This window comes from Nilaparvata lugens, chromosome 8 (assembly GCF_014356525.2).
Source record: "Nilaparvata lugens isolate BPH chromosome 8, ASM1435652v1, whole genome shotgun sequence".
Taxonomy (NCBI): domain Eukaryota; kingdom Metazoa; phylum Arthropoda; class Insecta; order Hemiptera; family Delphacidae; genus Nilaparvata; species Nilaparvata lugens.
Genome location: NC_052511.1, coordinates 36,879,505 through 36,898,928, shown reverse-complemented (window position 1 = coordinate 36,898,928; position 19,424 = coordinate 36,879,505). Strand labels below are relative to the sequence as shown.

At 30.3% G+C, this 19,424-nt stretch overlaps 1 protein-coding gene across 1 annotated transcript in view; it reads left to right on the top strand.

Annotated features, from left to right (window-relative positions):
- Positions 1-17,096, top strand: part of LOC111064559 (glycine receptor subunit beta-type 4) — a 51,273-nt gene extending 34,177 nt beyond the window's left edge. Inside the window, exons 8-10 of the mRNA XM_039435138.1 lie at positions 5,453-5,521; positions 9,052-9,200; positions 16,667-17,096. Of these exons, the coding sequence (XP_039291072.1) occupies positions 5,453-5,521; positions 9,052-9,200; positions 16,667-16,807 (359 nt within the window). The 3' untranslated portion in view covers positions 16,808-17,096. The remainder of the gene's footprint in view (positions 1-5,452; positions 5,522-9,051; positions 9,201-16,666) is intronic.
- Positions 17,097-19,424: the final 2,328 nt, after the last annotated feature.

The window sequence follows — 19,424 nt, the reverse complement described above, 5'->3', positions numbered from 1 at the left end:
TATTCTTCATCTAATAAACTATTTATACTTTCTCTAATCCTTTGGTAATGTGTTTTATTAGCATAAAATAAAGATAATAGTTTATGGTTATAATCTTTTATCTCTTCCATTTATTCTAAAATATTTTATATAATAAAAGTAATAAATAATAAATGTATAAATTAATAATTCCAAAAGATTTAGCACCTTACAAAAAAGATGTAGAAGTTTATATAACAAAAAATAAAATAAATAAAGAATTATGGTATTTATTATATAATTATTTAGATTATAATGTTTATATTATTTGGGATTTAGAAAAAAATAATAGATTAGTACCTTATTATTTCTTTGGATATTATTTTATTGATAAATTTATAGAAGAATTAGAAGGAAAAAATAAATTATATCCTAAAGATTTATTAGAATATTTTAAACAAAATAATATAGAAGTACCAGAAAAATTTAATTTTGTAAAAGAAATTATTTAAGCAACAAATACAATTCTTTCTTTATGTTTATTTGGTGTAGTTTTAAGTTTATCTAATTTAATATTAATTTTATAATCTAGATCTATTTCTTTAGTTTCCATTTCTTGTTCTAACCAATAATTAGATAATAACATTCTGTAATATTTTCAAATTTTATAATATATCTTTCGAAATTTTTCCAATGTCTTTTAAAATAAAAAATTAAATCTTCTTCCATATCTTGTATTTCTTGTTCTTTTTCTATTAATTTTTTATATTCTCCTTTTATAATTTTAATTTTATCTAAATAATCAATTTTTCTTTCTTAATCTCTATTTCTTCGAATTCTTGTAATCTTTTCTCTGTAAAAACTAAATATGCATTATTAACTAAATTTATTTCTTTTATTGTAAATGGATATAGTTTACTTCTAACATTTGTTCTTTTTTTAAAACTAATGGTATAACATTTTTAGTTTTCATTAATCCTAATTCTCCTATATCAATATCTTTATCTAAACTAGAATAATTGATGTTCTTTTTTTTAATTCTACTAACATTTTTGGTAAATTAATTAATAATGTTTCTAATTCTACATCTGCTAATTCTATTTTATAAGGAATAACTACTGGATTTTTATATTTTTTATTAATAATTTCTATATCTTGTTTTATAATTTGTTTAACTCCTTTGAAAAAATATGATCATATTTCCATTTGGATTATTTTGTTTTTTTTTTTTTAATAAAAAAATATGATCATATTTCCATTTGGATTATTTTGTTTTTTTTTTAATAAAAAAATATGATCATATTTCCATTTGGATTATTTTGTTTTTTTTTTAATAAAAAAATATGATCATATTTCCATTTGGATTATTATTTTTTTTTTTAATAAAAAAATATGATCATATTTCCATTTGGATTATTTTGTTTTTTTTTTAATAAAAAAATATGATCATATTTCCATTTGGATTTTTTTTTTTTTTTTTTAATAAAAAAATATGACATATTTCCATTTGGATTATTATTATTTTTTTTTTTTTTAATAAAAGAAATATGATCATATTCCATTTGGATTATTTTTTTTTTTTTTTTTTTTTTTTAATGAAAAAATATGATCATATTTCCATTTGGATTATTTTTTTTTTTTTTTTTTTTTTTAATAAAAAAATATGATCATATTTCCATTTGGATTATTTAGTTTTTTTTTTTAATAAAAAAATATGATCATATTTCCATTTGGATTATTATTATTATTTTTTTTTTTTTTAATAAAAAAATATGATCATATTTCATTTGGATTATTTTTTTTTTTTTTTTTTTTTTTTTTTTTTTTTAATAAAAAAATATGATCATATTTCCATTTGGATTATTTTGTTTTTTTTTTAATAAAAAAATATGATCATATTTCCATTTGGATTATTATTATTTTTTTTTTTGTTCTTTAATAAAAAAATATGATCATATTTCCATTTGTATTATTTTGTTTTTTTTTTAATAAAAAAAATATGATCATATTTCCATTTGGATTATTTTGTTTTGTTTTTTTTTTAATAGTAATTTTTCAAGATGATGGATGTATTTTCTTATTAAATAAATTTTTTAATAAATGGAACAAATTAAAACATTCAACTTAATGATTTATAAAAATATAAAATATCTTAAAATTTTTTCCATATAAATAGAAATATAAAAATGTCTTCATTAATAAAACAATTCAATAATTATGGAAAAATTAAGATAACTAAAAAAATAAAAGATTTAGAAATTAATAAAGAATATGAAATTTTAAATATTAAAAAAATCAAAACAAAAAATAATGTATGTTTCATATCAGTTGAATTAGAAGAATTATAACATATTTACCAAAAAAGTATTTAGAAATGTTTGATGAAAAATCTATTAAAGAATTTAATAAACTTAAAATAAAATTAGTTTTATTAGGTTTAGAAGATGATGATAAATATCCTATATTAGAAATGAGAGAATTTTCATAATTTTTTAAAATTTAAAATTCTAATAAAAATTAAAAATTAAAAATTAAAAATTAAATTCTAAATCAAATTAAAATGGAGACTTTTAGTCTCCAAGTAAAATTCAATTTTCTTGATTTATTTAATAAATTAAATTGAATGATATTTTCCAATTTTTGTTGAAAAATAAGTCGATCCAAAAAATTTTTCTGATACTTAACAGTATTTTTTATGATTGAAAAATTTATTAATTTTTTACTTGAATTTTATTAATTTATCAATTATTTTATTAAATTTCATCAAATTTAGTCTAATTTTAATGAAATTTGATTGAAAATAACATATAATTTTTTGCAAATTTGATTGATCCATAAGTGGGGTAGTATCCTCATATTACTATCTACTTAAATCAATACAAATATAGAAATTCCTCCAAAAATGAGTTGTTATTTCACATACATCAACACCAAAAAACTCATCTTACTGACTCCAATTAGATAGGAAATGCATACTTTAGCAGGTTCTATTTCATAGTGCTGTATTCCGGGCGGGTATTGGCTGCTGGAAAGCACTAAATAATTTCCCCGGGGAGTATTGGTTAGGGGGGGTATAATGGTGGGCTTAAGGGGGGGGGGGAATTGGTTTCGACAGCTGATATAAGTTTGAGTCGATGCTTGATTGCTGTAAAGATAACTTCAATATTGGCGTTTGAACTCTACAAATTTGCCGTCCATCTATAACTGGTTATTTGCTCTGAGAGCAGTGAAATGCTACTCTTTGCAGAAAAGTCTGGGATGAAAGAAAAATGGAAGCTAAAAATATGCTGAACTATTATTTTTGTGTCATATATTTAGCATCAGAACTATAGTGTATTATTATCCATCTCGATTTCAGTTATTGATAGTAAATTAATAAAAGAGCTGGAGAATTCAAACAAATATATTTATTATAATAAAATAATATTTGTACAGTATGGCTTTTATTGGTGGGGAGTTCCTGACGGAAGTTCCACCTCGCCTGAATATTTATATTTTAAGCCGTCAATGGACCTTACGACTGTCATACTGCAGCCGGGACCAACAATTTTACGAGCCTATTTATTATAAATTGCATCTCTTGAAAAAATTAGGATGTTTTGGACTAGGCCTATTGTTCTCGCCCAGTCATATCTAGGCTATATTATGTTTTTTAATTGTATTAATGGAAAAATGAATGAATAATAACTTAGAAGAAACAAATCAAATCTAATGGAATTAAATCCTCGAATAAATCATATAGAGGTTGCTTCAGAATGTACCATATAACACAAAAATGTAAATTCAAAAAGACATAGTGCCGGTTGCTTAAAAGCCGGTAAAATTTTAATAGTGATTAACTCTACGAGAACCAATCAGAGAAGCTGTCTTTTCAAAAAAGCCTTCCTTCTGTGATCGGTTCTCGTAAAGTTAATCACGGTTAGGATTTACCGGTTTTTGTGCAACCGGGTCATAGCCTGAATTACATAAGTGATCATTTTTCACGTTAATCCACTTGATTTGTATTATCATGCTAATAAGCTCAGCTCTCAAAAACTTCTAAAACTATCATCAACCTTGACTTGTGGTCAAAATAAATGAAAACCAACTTTAACTTGAATAAAAAGAGTAATTAGATTCTATGCACTGTATTTGAAACAGTGTATTATGTTCATAAAATATGGTGTTTCATGTATTATATAATATCTTCTGTTTTTTTACTCAAATTATTTCAGTGTTGAGTAAGAAAGTCACTCACATGTATAATTATAACGAGAAAGGACTTCTGTTGGAGAAAAATGTAAAAGATGATACAATAAACTCATTATTGAATGGTGGTTAAAAATAAACGATGTCAGCTATTTTCTCTCATTGGATAGAATCGGTCAGATTGATTGACTGATTTATTTATCACATGCCAGGTCTTGAAAAACCTATTGCATTTATAACATTACAATTATTATACATTGCGAAATTACAAAATAATAAATTAAAAATATTATTCTAAATAAAAATAATTGAAAAATGAAAAAGTAAGACAAAAAAGTATTACAACTCATTACAATTGAAATATATTAGGATATATATGATGAAGAAGGAAGAACATTACTGTAACAAATTAATGAAGAATAATAATAAAAAAGTGAGGGGTCAACAGTAAAACGATATGTATATAAGATATAAGATATGTATATAAGTAGATAGTAGAAGATTAAACCAAAAATATAGGCACAAACTCATGAAATAGATTCAACAAGTTTAACTTAATTTTTCAAGATTTTAATTACTGAATGCACATTTCTAAGGGTGCGTACAGATATACGCGCCGCGGACATGAGCAATTCACTTTTAATCAGCTGATGCCAAGCTTTTTATATCTGTATCTTACCTTTTCTGTAAAAATACAGATATAGTCAGCTGATTAAAAGTGAATTGCTCATGTTCGCGGCGCGTATATCTGTACGCACCCTTAGAAATGTGCATTCAGTAATTAAAATCTTGAAAAATTAAGTTCAAACGTAATTGTTCAATCTTGTATAATCTCACTTGTGTAATACCAAAATATCATGTATAACAGCAATATCTATGGTAAAACTGAATATTCGCATCATTTCATTACTTTTGAAAATTTATTCTTGTTCCTAGTTTAGTTATTTATTCAATTTATTTTTTGCTCCTACTTGCACGTGAATTATATTATATAGAACAGCAAGTAGTATTATTGTATCAGAAACTGTTTTTTCTCAATGTACATTAGTTTTAAAGCTTACTAATTTTTTTGAACATGTAATAATTGTTATCCGAAATTTTGGATGGATATTGTGAGTTGATCATAATGCTTTTTTTTCAATAAAAATTATTTGATTTGATTTGATTTAGTTCTGAATAGTCACTATTGTGACTATTGAATTGACGTACGACAGAGTGTCATACATAACCTGTCATACACTACTAGCCCACCATCAACATGCATTAATGTTGTGATGCAATCATTATAATAACATAATTGTTTCAGGTATCCAAAGTGGTCTACCCCAAGTCAGTTATGTCAAGGCGATTGATGTCTGGATGGGGACATGTACAGGTGTGTATATATACATAAATACATGTATATAATGTATCATATAGTATGTACTATAATACATAATATGTATGTAATAGTTGAGATCTATTTATTGTAGTTAACTATAGCTACTGTACTGCAGTTTATACAGCAATGTACCTAGAATACATTTTAGTTATACCTGTATTCTAGGTACATTTGTGAGAGTGTAAGTGTAAACTATATATAGTGTTTTAGTGGTGTAGACTATAATATATAGTGTTATAGTTATGGGGCAGCTATCAACGTCAATCTGTGACAGGTTTATACAGCTGTCAAGGGTACCATGAATTCAGTTATTGCACGTAATAATCAGTATCTAATCATTATTGATTTCATCATTGTTGAAGCCTATTGATTAACCGCATATTCAGAAATTTGCAGAATAATTAAGTCAATAATCAAGATTGAGTTTTGAATCAAATGATTTTACCACTGTATTAAAAATTGTGTTTTTTCAAAATTCTAATTTTTTCGGACGAATCATCAAGATTGAGTTTTGAATCGCATGATTTTATCACCGTATTAAAAATTGTGTTTTTTCAAAATTCTAATTTTTTTGGACGTGTTTTAGTGTTCTGTGTTTTTGGCTTTCTAAAATCAGAAGAAACTTTTTCAGAATTAAATTTATGCGAAAGTCAAGAATAACTACCTACCTACTGTCACAGTTTTCCGTCATGGGAGATAGTGGCTATGTCAGCCTTATGTTGAAGAGTTTTTTCAGCTGCCTGAATCCAGCATAGACCTGTAATGCTTTAACAACCATTGAAACCATATAGGCATAATAATTTATTGAATTGTACTCTATTATGTATAACTAAGTTCTAAAACATTTTGACGTGATATTATTCATCTATAGATGTTTCATGGATCGAGAAATATATCTAGGTATCTATCTTCCTAAGGGAATACCCATAATCCAAGCCATACTTTAATAATAATAGTTGTATTTTTAGTAGTGGTATCTATCTGAATGTTGAGGCCCTGTTGCACAAACGCCTGTTATATTGTAATCATGATTAAATTTCAAGAGAACAAACGGAGAACGTTTTTCCGAGAAGGAGGCTTCTCTGATTGGTTTCGGGATTAAGGCTGTACACTTTTCTTTATCATTTAAATTGTATAATCTTTTTCAATATAATTGTTAAGAACATTATAAGTGTGAGAAAAAGTGGCAACTGGAATTTTTAAGTGGTCTAATAAAAAAGCGAGTTATGGGTTGTTGAAGTGCTAACTTTCCAGATTCCGTTTTCTTTCCACATCATAAACGGTTTTGACTATATTAACAGAACTTCTCTTAAAAATTTAAAAAACTTATCTTTCCAAACTAAAACATTTTATTCCCCTTATAGTTCATAAATAAAAAAGTAACATTTTTTGTAAATTCGATAACTTGTTTATTTTGGCATAAATCGCGAAGAAACGCATATTAGAACAAAGCCAATGATATATTGAATGTATTAAAAAAAACTCCAATGGATAATTCGAAACCGTTCATGATCTGGAAAGAAAACGGAGTTCAGCACTTCAACATTACAACCCATAACTCGCTTATTAGACCACTTAAAAATTTCAGTTGCCACTTTTTCTCACTCTTATGATGATCTTAACAATTATATTGAAAAAGATTATCCAATTTAAATAAAAATAAAAAGGTGTTCCGAACAGCCTTAATAGTTAACATTGAAAGTATTGGTTATTTTAAATAATTAGGAGTGGAAGTTTATGTCATAGTAATGAATTTATCACCACAGAAGAAATTGTTTTGTATGGCAAGGAAATAGGTATTGATGTATCATAGATTAAGAATGTTCAATTGTTTTAGAACATTTTATTTAAATAGAGAAAGTAAACTAATAATTGATAGTTCAGATCCAATCTATCAACACCGTTACGATTTTTGGATAATATTAGTTTTTTGTATTATTGAAAAATGATAAGTCCAGTCAAAACGGCTCTCTAATTTTAAAAAATCTTTAATTTCCAACTCCATTTTCCATATTGAAAATTTTCTATAAAAATCTGGCGTGGCGCACTCACACAACTTTCCTTGCCGTTATGAAAATTGATCAACTGACGCTCTATGACCGATCTATGTAAAGGTTTGTATATGAATTACTATAGTGAGGTCCACGTTATAATGACAGTATTTGATCAACTTTGGTTTTGCTATCTTCCGACAAAGCCGGTGGTACTATCCTTTTCTAGGTCCACAAACGGTGCAAATTATGTTTTTGACAGTGTAGAAATATGATTAATTAATGCAGAGAATCGGCAACGCTATTCTTCTATCTTTATTCACTGTCATTATAACGTGGACCTCACTATAATCAATATAGCTTGTTCCTTGTTGAAAGAATAAAGCTTGGTTTACACCAAAGTTATTAACAAAATGTAAACATTTTGTTAATAACTTGATCCTTATAGATTCTATTTGATTGAATGGAACTTGACAAACACATATGTTCATCATGTGTATGATAAGCTATGTTCAATTTATAGAATCCATCAGGATTAAGTTATTAACATTTAGTTAATAACTTTGGTGTAAACGCAGCTCAAGACGTTGATGTTGTCAATACCAAAATAATTGTTCAAAAATTAATTCACATTACAGAACCAGGTTTAATGGTAACACCTACCCCATATTCAGCTGAACTAATGTAATCCTGTTCCTTCAACAATAACAAACAACATTAGTTCAGCTGAAGATGTGGTAGGTGTTACCATGAAAACTGGTTCTGTAAGATGAATTAATTTTCGAATAAATTAAAGTGGTATTGACAACATCAACGTCTTATTCTTTCAATTATGGAGAAATACCACTACATCTCATACCATACAATCAAATTAATATAGCTTGTAATTGAGTAACCTGTATCTAGCTGTATGAACTCTTATATTGAATGTTTCATTATAGAATAATTTGACCTCCTTGAAGACAGTGTCAAGGAGGTACCCGTGGTGCTAGATATGATAGAGTGCTTACGTTGCAGCCAAAAGATCCCGGGTTCAAACCCACTTATCACCAAAAGAACCTGTATCTAGCAGTGAATGAACTCTTCTTATATTCAATGTTTCATTATAGGATAATTTGACATCCTTGAAGACAGTATCAAGGAGGTATCCATGGTCTAGAATGCTAGATAGAGTGCTTGCGTTGCAGCCAAGATATCCCGGGTTCAAATCCACTACCGAAATATTTTGACCAGGTCACTCCCGTCTTGTCGGATGGTCACGTTGAACTGTCGGTCCCGGGACTCCCCACCAACAAAAGACTTATTAATCTACTTTTGTAATACAGTGTCAAGAAACATATTCATTTGGAAATATGCGTTTTACCTTCACAAACAATATTCTCATCAATTGAAGTCAAAATAGAATACCTTATTGGTCTTTAACTAGGTGTTAAGGTGTTAACTGTTACTAGGTGTTAGGTGTTAACTAGGTGTCTTTAACTAATACAAATGAAAAATTGGAAATATTTCAAGACCGTTTCTAACGTTTTTCAGCGTTTGTATTCTGTGCCCTACTAGAGTTCACATTTGTGAACTACATGTGGCGGAAAATAGCTCCTGATTTCACGCACAACAACGTTCAGCCAACAGACTCCAGGACAAACGGCAAGGATATGCTTTCCAATGCTATTGCTTTGAATCTGGTAAGTTATCTAATCTCCTGTAATTTAAATTTTTACTTCTATTTGAATCTTAAACTAAGTAATTTCCTGAAATTGAAATTTTTAGTTCTATTTGAACTAGTTTTGTGAACTCAATTATATATGCAGATGACTTAGTGATAATAATTCAGATAAATGAAGATTCCTTACAAAAATCAGTTCTCATGTTGGACAGAGTTGCTGAAAATTACAATTTGAGAATATCAGTTATAAAAACCAAATCAATGGCATTCAGAGGAAAATATCCAATCAGAACCAAAATAAAATTGGACGAAAAAGTAATAGAACAAGTGAAAAATTTCAACTATCTTGGTAATGATGTAACATATGATACAGGTAGGCTATTGATGTGTACAATATAAAATTTCAAAGTTTCAGAAAGTATGTGGCAGTATACATAGAAACCTAAAAAATAAAACAATACAATAAACGAGAATATAGTTATTTAATACTATTACAGCTCTGACCCTCCTATATGGAAGTGAGAATTGGATTCACACACGTAGAATGGACAGTCGAATTCAAGCTGCAGAAATGAGGTTTCCAAGCAGTGTATTTGCACTAGAGTTGATAGAATCAGAAAGACTGATAGGCCTCTTTCACACGATAGGAGACGTGCAACTTGAACACTGAACAGTGTTCTCGTTTTTTTGTCGAAGTACATTGAGTCAAATCGTGTCTTTCACATGGTGACTCCTATCCAGGAACCTCGTTTTGTCACGTCTTTTCCCTCGAGGCAAGCAGAGGCAAGATCTAACAACTATGCCGACGGTTCCACAAAGTATGACTCATCACTTTTTTCTCAAAGTCTAACTTCCTTAAAAATATAGATAGAAGATTTCTGATTTCGGATTTGGATTCAGCGACCCCTATTCTTTAAAGCGTAAGTCCCGTTTTCGAAAATATCCGAAAACGGAAGTTATGGCTGTTTTTAATAAAGCTTTCTATTATCATATAATTATACGGTAAAAACGAACAGGTACTGTACTATACAGTACGTAAGTACTCTAGCTATTATAATACAACTTACACTGTATTCGTGTAGGAAATTTGGCAGGTTATTTATCTTGATTTCTGAAAATACCCCAAAATAAGGGAGTAAGATACTTTGAAAAACCAAAGTTTTCCTGCCGATTGAAGAAACATTAAAAATTAGTCTGAGACATATTATGTCTTAGAATAAAAACGTGTAACAAATATCAGATCACTATTCAAGCTATCAAGCTTTTCATAAATTTATTTGTCTCCTCATGGCAGAAGGTTTGCACCCAACGTTTTCACTTAAACATTTCTATGATTAAATTGTGATAGAGAACATTATCGTATTGATCTTCTAAATCCAGTACATGTACATCGATTTTCGTAAAATTGTTTTTTTTACCGTTCCTATGAATTCTAAGAATTCTATGAATTGTTTATACAGGTTCATCACAGGCCAGGCTGGTCTGAGCTATTCATGACTTTTTTTCACTATGCATTATCAACTCAGCAGTTCTAATACACAGACATCACTACTTGGAATGCCATGACATTTTCTATTCTTTCAATTCCTATTATTACCATAGATCGATTCAGATCAGCACAATGTTCATACTGTATGTTCATAATAGATTTTTCGATTGTAAAAAGAAATAGTCAATATTGCTGTGAATTTAAGTGATATTCAACGATTTGAACCTGATAATTGGATTGTTGAATGACAATTGAAATTCAGTGAATTTTACTGTACAACATCCTTTTCCTCCTATTTTATTGGGTGATGAGTGGAGATGATTTATGATTTCATATTTGGATTCATCTTTTCATAGTTCAATATTTTTTTGGAAAACTAGAACTTATAAAAATTAAACTGTTTATGTATAACCTTCTCAGGTGTTCAAAACTTCTTAAACCTTTGCCTGTCCCTTTGTGAGGCAGGAGTATTATTTATCTTAGTACGTACTATACAGGGTGATTCACGAGGATATGCGGTAACTTTGAGAGCTCATTCAATATGTAAAAATAATGAAAAAAACTTATATAAACATAGGTTGGAAATGTTTCGTTAGCGAGTTATACAGGGTTAAAGATTTCGCCTGGATTTCAGTTCCGCTGAGTAAATGAAGACTCTCTGAAATTCTGGGAAGTTAAATTTAGGGGCAAATGCCATTGTTTCTTATAGTTTTTTACCTGAAAAATTGATTAGAACAGGTCCCAGAACTGTAAGATGAGTAGTTTTTGAGTAATCCAGTGTAAAATGCAAAAACATTGAGTAAAAAACACAATTTTTACATTTGGCCAGCAATCGCTTTGTTATTTTAACAATAAAAACTGATCAAATTTCAGAACAAAACTTGTAGAAAATTTAATTCTTAACAAAAGGGTTGATTAAAGTATACAGAAAGTGAACAGATAATCGATTGAAGGAAGTTTTATTGAAAACTGTAATGTAAAGTTATGCAATAAAATTACAATAAATGCTCAAAAATGTTGCCATTAACTTCAATGCATCTTTCTGCTCGTTTAAGAATTGCTCTTGTTGCTTTTCGTGGTTCTACGGGGCTCTCCTTTAACTGCACAAAGGCTTCATTAATTCGATCAAGTAACGCCTCACGGGAATTTACTTTGACCTCGTAAACATGATCTTTCATCCATCCCCATATGCAGAAGTCCAATGGCATATGATCTGGTGACCTTGGTGGCCAGTGTATAGGACCACCACGACCGATCCATTTATTTGGGAACTGATGATTTAGATAGGTGGAAACATCATTTGAAAAATGTGGCAGTGCGCCATCATGCTGGAAGTACATATTGTGTCGCGTTGCATTAGGAACATCTTCCAGCAATGTCGGTAATTCTTCTTGAAGAAACTGTAAGTATGCCTAACCTGTTAAGCGCTCTAGAAAAATAAACGGTCCAATTAGCTTATCATCAATAACACCACACCATACATTAATGTTAAAACGGTATTGAAAATTATGTTCAATTGTTGCATGAGGGTTCTCTTCTGCCCATGAATTTTGGTTTCGTAAATTGTTGATACCATCACGAGTGAACTGTGACTCATCGGTAAATAAAATGTACTTGAAGAGTTGACGATGATTGACTAACCAATTGCAGTAATCCAAGCGATGTTCATTGTCTCCTGGTTGTAAATGCTGTACTTTTTGTTTATGGTAGGGATAAAGGTTGTTCTTATTAAGTGTTCTCCAAACTGTACATTGCGAAACCCTAAACTGCTTTGAAATACGTCTTGTACTAATACCTGGACTACGTTCAACAGCAGCAATAATGTTTTCTTCTACATTAACATCATGTTGGCGAGGGCAGTCAGACTGGATCTTTACGCTTGGAAGTGATCCTGTTTCCCGTAACGTACGAAATGTAGAAATAATGGTTCTAGCATTTGGAATTCTACGATAAGGGTAACGTTGTCTGTATTCTTCCACAGCGATTGTAGCATTGCCTTCACATACACCGTAAATAAACACCATATCGGCGTATTCTTCAGTTGAAAATAAGTATGGCATTACTACTCCAACAATTTAATAATTACTATGGACAAAACAATGCTAACACGGACTAAATTCAATACGACGAACAGAACAATACACACGTGGACTAAAACTCAGTTGTTACCTCTCAAGGAATTAAAATTCTACATTTCAAATCACATCATTGTTGATCAGCTGTTATTGTAGTGCCAACTTATGAAAATAAATTATCCGCTCAACATGTGTATTTTTTTTATTATTTATGTTTGTTGTTTATGTTTATTTCTTTATTTTAAAACTGTGTTTTAATATTATTTTATTTTGAAATTTTAGTAAAAAAATTAAGGTGTTAAATTTAAGTAAAAATCATTAACTTTTTACAGATCTTTAATAAGAAATCAACAGAGTTATTGTCGGCCAAATGAAAAACGTGTGTTGTTCTGTTTTCAATAAAACTTCCTTTAATCGATTATCTGTTCACTTTCTGTATACTTTAATCATACCGTTTTGTTTAGAATTAAATTTTCTACAAGTTTTGTTCTGAAATTTGATCAGTTTATTGGTAAAATAACAAAGCGATTGCTGGCCAAATGTAAAAATTGTGTTTTTTTACTCAATGTTTTTGCATTTTACACTGGATTAATCAAAAACTACTCATCTCACAGTTCTGGGACCTGTTCTAATCAATTTTTCAGGTAAAAAACCATAGTGCCACCAATGGCATTTGCCCCTAAATTTAACTTCCCAGAATTTCAGAGAGTCTTCATTTACTCAGTGGAACTGAAATCCAGGCGAAATCTTTAACCCTGTATAACTCGCTAACGAAACATTTCGGGACCTATGTTTATATAAGTTTTTTTTTCATTATTTTTACATATAGAATGAGCTCTCAAAGTTACCGCATATCCTCGTGAATCACCCTGTATAATCATATGATAATGGAAAGCTATATTAAAAACAGCTATAACTCCCTTGTTTTCGGGTATTTTTTGAAAATGGGACTTACGCTTTAAAGAATTTGGGGTCGCTGATCCAAATCCGAATCAGAAATCTTCTATCTATATTTTAAGGAAGTTAGACTTTGAGAAAAAGTGTTGAGTCATAACTTTGAGTAAACGGCGGCGTAGTTGTTAGATCTGTCGGCTATTCGTAAGATCCCCATGTGAAAGTACAGGAGAGCTGCAAATATGAAATATGATCGTCAGTAATATGATATTCCAGGAGCGAGGTCTCTGCCGGTGAAACTGGCCATATAAGACAGGTTTTATCGGTTGCTCCTCTGCATGAAAGAATTAAACAAAATAGACGCAACTGGTGCAGTCATTTGGATAGAATGTCACCTGGAAGAATGCCCCTTGAAGTCCAAAACTATAGACCTATTAATACTGGAAAAAGAGATGTAGGAAGGCCAAGAGAGAGATGGGTACTGGAACAGGTTAATTAATAAACCTAAACCCTGAAGTGAAGATGATGATGAGTTCTATTTGAATCTGTTAACTTGAATAAGTTCCTGAAATTGAAATTTTCAGTTCTATTTGAATCTGTTAGCTTGAGTAACTTCCTGAAATTGAAATTCTTATTTCTATTTGAATCCGTTAACTTGAGTAAGTTCCTAAAATTGAGAAATTTTCATTTCTATTTGAATCTTTCAACTTGAGTAAAAACCTAAAATTGAAATTTTCAGTTCTATTTGAATCTGATAAGTTATCTAAGCCCCTGAAATTGAAATGTTTAGTTCTATTTGGATCTGATAAGTTACCTAAGCCCCTGAAATCAAAATTTGTAAATTTGTAGCTCCTTAACTCCATTTAAGGTTATACAACTTATGATGAGATTCATTTAATACTGTCAGTATTGATTGATTGGGGAACATTGATGCTATTTATGAGCAGTGCTGACAGTTTGAAGTGATTATCACTACAGGGGAGCCACGATATATCAAATATATTAAATTTTCGTCTCAAGTGACCACTCAAAAATGTACTCTTCAGCCTACTAAATCTGAACTATATTAAGATTGGAAGCTGTATGGACGTTTATGTACGAAATAATGTACCAAACAATTTATTTCCTCTTCATTTTTAAGGTTTCGACTGTATTGAGAAAAGTAGGCCTATGTTTGCTATTTGTTTTACTTTGCCTCTCTATTTTTTAAGGTTTTTGAGTAACATTTAAAAAAGTCTAGTTTTCACCGATCCTTACAGACGATTATTTGCATTCGGTTTAGCAGCTTCAATTATATTTATTAAAAGCAATGTAAAAACATGAATTGAATAAAAAAAAGAATTAAATTAAAATAATGGCAGTGGAGAAAGTTAGGATATCAATGTTGCCGCTGCCTCTGTCTTGTCAATGCCTTCTATAGACGGTAGCTTATACAAGTTTATTGATGTAACATTAACGGTTCATTCTCAATTAAAATAATCAATCATATTTTATTAAGCAAGAAATTATATTTTTCAATAGTTTCATATTGAATTTTCATAACTATGATAAAATATATTTTGTTAATAAATTATCAATTCTACATTGTAGAAAGTCTCTAGCAACAGAGTAGAGCGAGAAAGATATGACGCTATCCGCTTTGTCGAATGATAGACAAGGATAGCAATACTATTGCTAATAAAACACTGCCATTATAACGTGGACCTCAATATAGTTGTTTGAAATGTTTCAAGTAGAATGATACTTACAGTAATGGTTTTAATAATAATAATAATAATAATAATAATTATTGAAGATGCTAAAACACAGGGGAAAAAAATATTCGTTAGGATCGGTAAAAACTGGACTTTTTTTACATATAGAGTAGTCAAAAACCTTGGAAAAAATCTGGTGTGGCGCACTCACACAACTTTCCTTGCCGTTATGAGAATTGATCACCTGACGCTAGTGTTCCCGCGCATCACAAGTCTACTATTCAAAGATTTGAGCCAGCTGCTGGTGACAGGGCAATAACGCTGGAGACACACATGAGGTCTGCTATCTCTTCATAGTGAATGATTTAATAGAATCAACAATAATTTGCAATTGAATAATCACATTTTCTCGAATTTAAAGCTTATTTTCAATTTTAGGTGAAAATGATACTGACGAACATTAATTGTAGCGATTCTCATGCTCAATCTACTCCACTTGATTTTTTTGTTTCAATTGTATCTGAAGCCTGATAATTGGGAATCTATCTGCATTGATGGGGCGGAGCTCCTGAAATTTTTACAGATATGGTACCTGTGGCAGTTGATAGAGCTTATCGATGACTATTTTAGGTATGAATTTGATCAAAATTGTTGGAGCCGTTTCCGAGAAAATAACGAAAACCCCTGTTTTTGACAACATTTTCGCCATTTTAGCCGCCATCTTGAATTGCATTTGATCGAAATTGTTCGTGTCAGATCCTTATAGTGAAAGGACCTTAAGTTCCAAATTTCAAGTCATTCCGTTAGTTGGGAGATGAGATATCATGTACACAGACGCACATACACTCATACACACACACACACACACACACACCACACACACACACACACACACACCACACACACACACACACACACACACACACCACACACACACACACATACAGACCAATACCAGTTTTTTGGATTCAGGGGACCTTGAAACGTATAGAAATTTAGAAATTGGGGTACCTTAATTTTTTTCGGAAAGCAATACTTTCCTTACCTATGGTGATAGGGCAAGGAAAGTAATAAAGAGGACAAAGTAAAACATATAGCAAACATGCCTACTTTTTCAATACAGTTGAAAACTTGAAAATGAAGAAGACATAAATATTGTTTGGTATATTTTCAAGTTTAATATTTCAAATAAAAGGAAAAGGTACGGTACTTCATGTTTTTATATTGTTTTTGATAATTTAAATAAAAAGTAGCCCATACAAGTGAAGTGATTTTATTTCAATTATATTTATATTTTTAGTGTTTTAAAATTATATTTTGTCTCTGGTTTTAGGTTCGGAAGAGCACCGTTCTCCAAGGTCAACTGACGAAAAACATGAAAACCGCTCGAAAGATTGACGAATATTCGAGACTCCTGTTTCCACTGGCTTTTGCCATGTTCAACATACTCTACTGGACCTACTACTTGCGCTGATTCCGCTACCGTCCAGAAGATGGGCTACCATGGCTCGAAACGCGTGTGCCAAACCTGTCATCTTTCACTATCCTGTTGTTCTTCGATTGACCTACAGAAGTTGTCATACAAAAAATGATGTTGACAAAAATATTTTCCTTCAATTATTGTCGTAAGAAAGTCGTCGTACAAAAAATGTTGTATTGTTGACAAAAATATTCATTTTCCTCTGTTAAAACTCCAGGCGAATGTTGGATTGTCTCAGTAAATCAAGTGACGAAGCAGTGTATGATATCATAACCTTAACCTTTATTGGACAACATTAACTTTTTATCAACATTTTTGGAGAGAAATAATACAGGCTCAGCCAAGTTTTTCCTTCAATGTCATAATTTTATTATATGATTGTAGTATTTTTTACAATAAAATTAATAGATGAATATCACTTTTCTGACACTAAAAATAAAAACTACATTGCTAAAGTGAGATCCACATTATAATGGCAGTATTTGATTAACACTGGTGTTGCTATCCTTGTCTATTATACAAAGTAGAGAGCGCTATCCTTTTCTACCTTTGAAACTTGCCAGTTCAGTTTTTCAACAAGGTAGATATATAATTACTCTAATTCACAAAATATTTCATCTCCATTATAAAAATTTATTGATTATTATTAAACGAAAATCCCAATTAAATGCTGTAAATCACCCCGAAGACTTCTGCTACTGCAAATATTGACAGATATGGTACCTGTGGCAGTTGATAGAGCTTATCGATGACTATTTTAGGTATGAATTTGATCAAAATTGTTGGAGCCGTTTCCGAGAAAATAACGAAAACCCCTGTTTTTGACAACATTTCGCCATTTTAGCCGCCATCTTGAATTGCATTTGATCGAAATTGTTCGTGTCAGATCCTTATAGTGAAAGGACCTTAAGTTCCAATTTCAAGTCATTCCGTTAGTTGGGAGATGAGATATCATGTACACAGACGCACATACACTCATACACACACACACACACACACACACCACACACACACACACACACACACCACACACACACACACACACACACACACACACACACACACACACATACAGACCAATACCAGTTTTTTGGATTCAGGGGACCTTGAAACGTATAGAAATTTAGAAATTGGGGTACCTTAATTTTTTTCGGAAAGCAATACTTTCCTTACCTATGGTGATAGGGCAAGGAAAGTAATAAAGAGGACAAAGTAAAACATATAGCAAACATGCCTACTTTTTCAATACAGTTGAAAACTTGAAAATGAAGAAGACATAAATATTGTTTGGTATATTTTCAAGTTTAAATATTTCAAATAAAAGGAAAAGGTACCGTAGTTCATGTTTTTATATTGTTTTTGATAATTTAAATAAAAAGTAGCCCATACAAGTGAAGTGATTTTATTTCAATAATATTTATATTTTTAGTGTTTTAAAATTATATTTTGTCTCTGGTTTTAGGTTCGGAAGAGCACCGTTCTCCAAGGTCAACTGACGAAAAACATGAAAACCGCTCGAAAGATTGACGAATATTCGAGACTCCTGTTTCCACTGGCTTTTGCCATGTTCAATATACTCTACTGGACCTACTACTTGCGCTGATTCCGCTACCGTCCAGAAGATGGGCTACCATGGCTCGAGACGCGTGTGCCAAACCTGTCATCTTTCACTATCCTGTTGTTCTTCGATTGACCTACAGAAGTTGTCATACAAAAAATGATGTTGACAGAAATATTTTCCTTCAATAATTATTGTCGTAAGAAAGTCGACGTACAAAAAATGTTGTATTGTTGACAAAAATATTCTTTTTCCAGTGTTAAAACTCCAGGCGAATGTTGGATTGTCTCAGTAAATCAAGTGACGAAGCCGTGTATATCATAATCTTAACCTTGGACAACATTAACTTTTTATCAACATTTTTGGAGAGAAATAATACAGGCTCAGCCAAGTTTTTCCTTCAATGTCATAATTATATTATGATTGTAGTATTTTTTACAATTAAATTAATAGATGAATATCACTTTTCTGTTACTAAAAATAAAAACTGCAAAGCTTTAGTGAGATCCACATTATAATGGCAGTATTTGATTAACACTGGTGTTGCTATCCTTGTCTATTATACAAAGTAGAGAGCGCTATCCTTTTCTACCTTTGAAACTTGCCAGTTCGGTTTTTTCAACAATGTAGATATATAATTACTGTAATTCACAAAATATTTCATCTCAATTATAAAAATTTATTAATTATTATCAAACGAAAATCCCAATTAAATGCTGTAAATCACCCCGAAGACTTCTGCTACTGCAAATATTGACGACAGGGTAAACAGCTAGATGGAAATTCGATGAGTCCCGATGAATCCCGGGCTGACAAATAATTTTTGTATAGTAGCGCTCATCGAATTTCCATCCAGCTGTTTACCCTGTTGACAATATTTGCAGTAGCAGAAGTCGATTGATTCGACTGATTGATTGATTGATTCGGGGTGATTTACAGCATTTAATTGGAATCTCTGTTCAATAATAATCATTTATTAATTAGCATTTGAACAAATGATGCAACTTCCAATTTATTTCTATCTGTAAAAAATTATTAAGAAATCATTGAAAA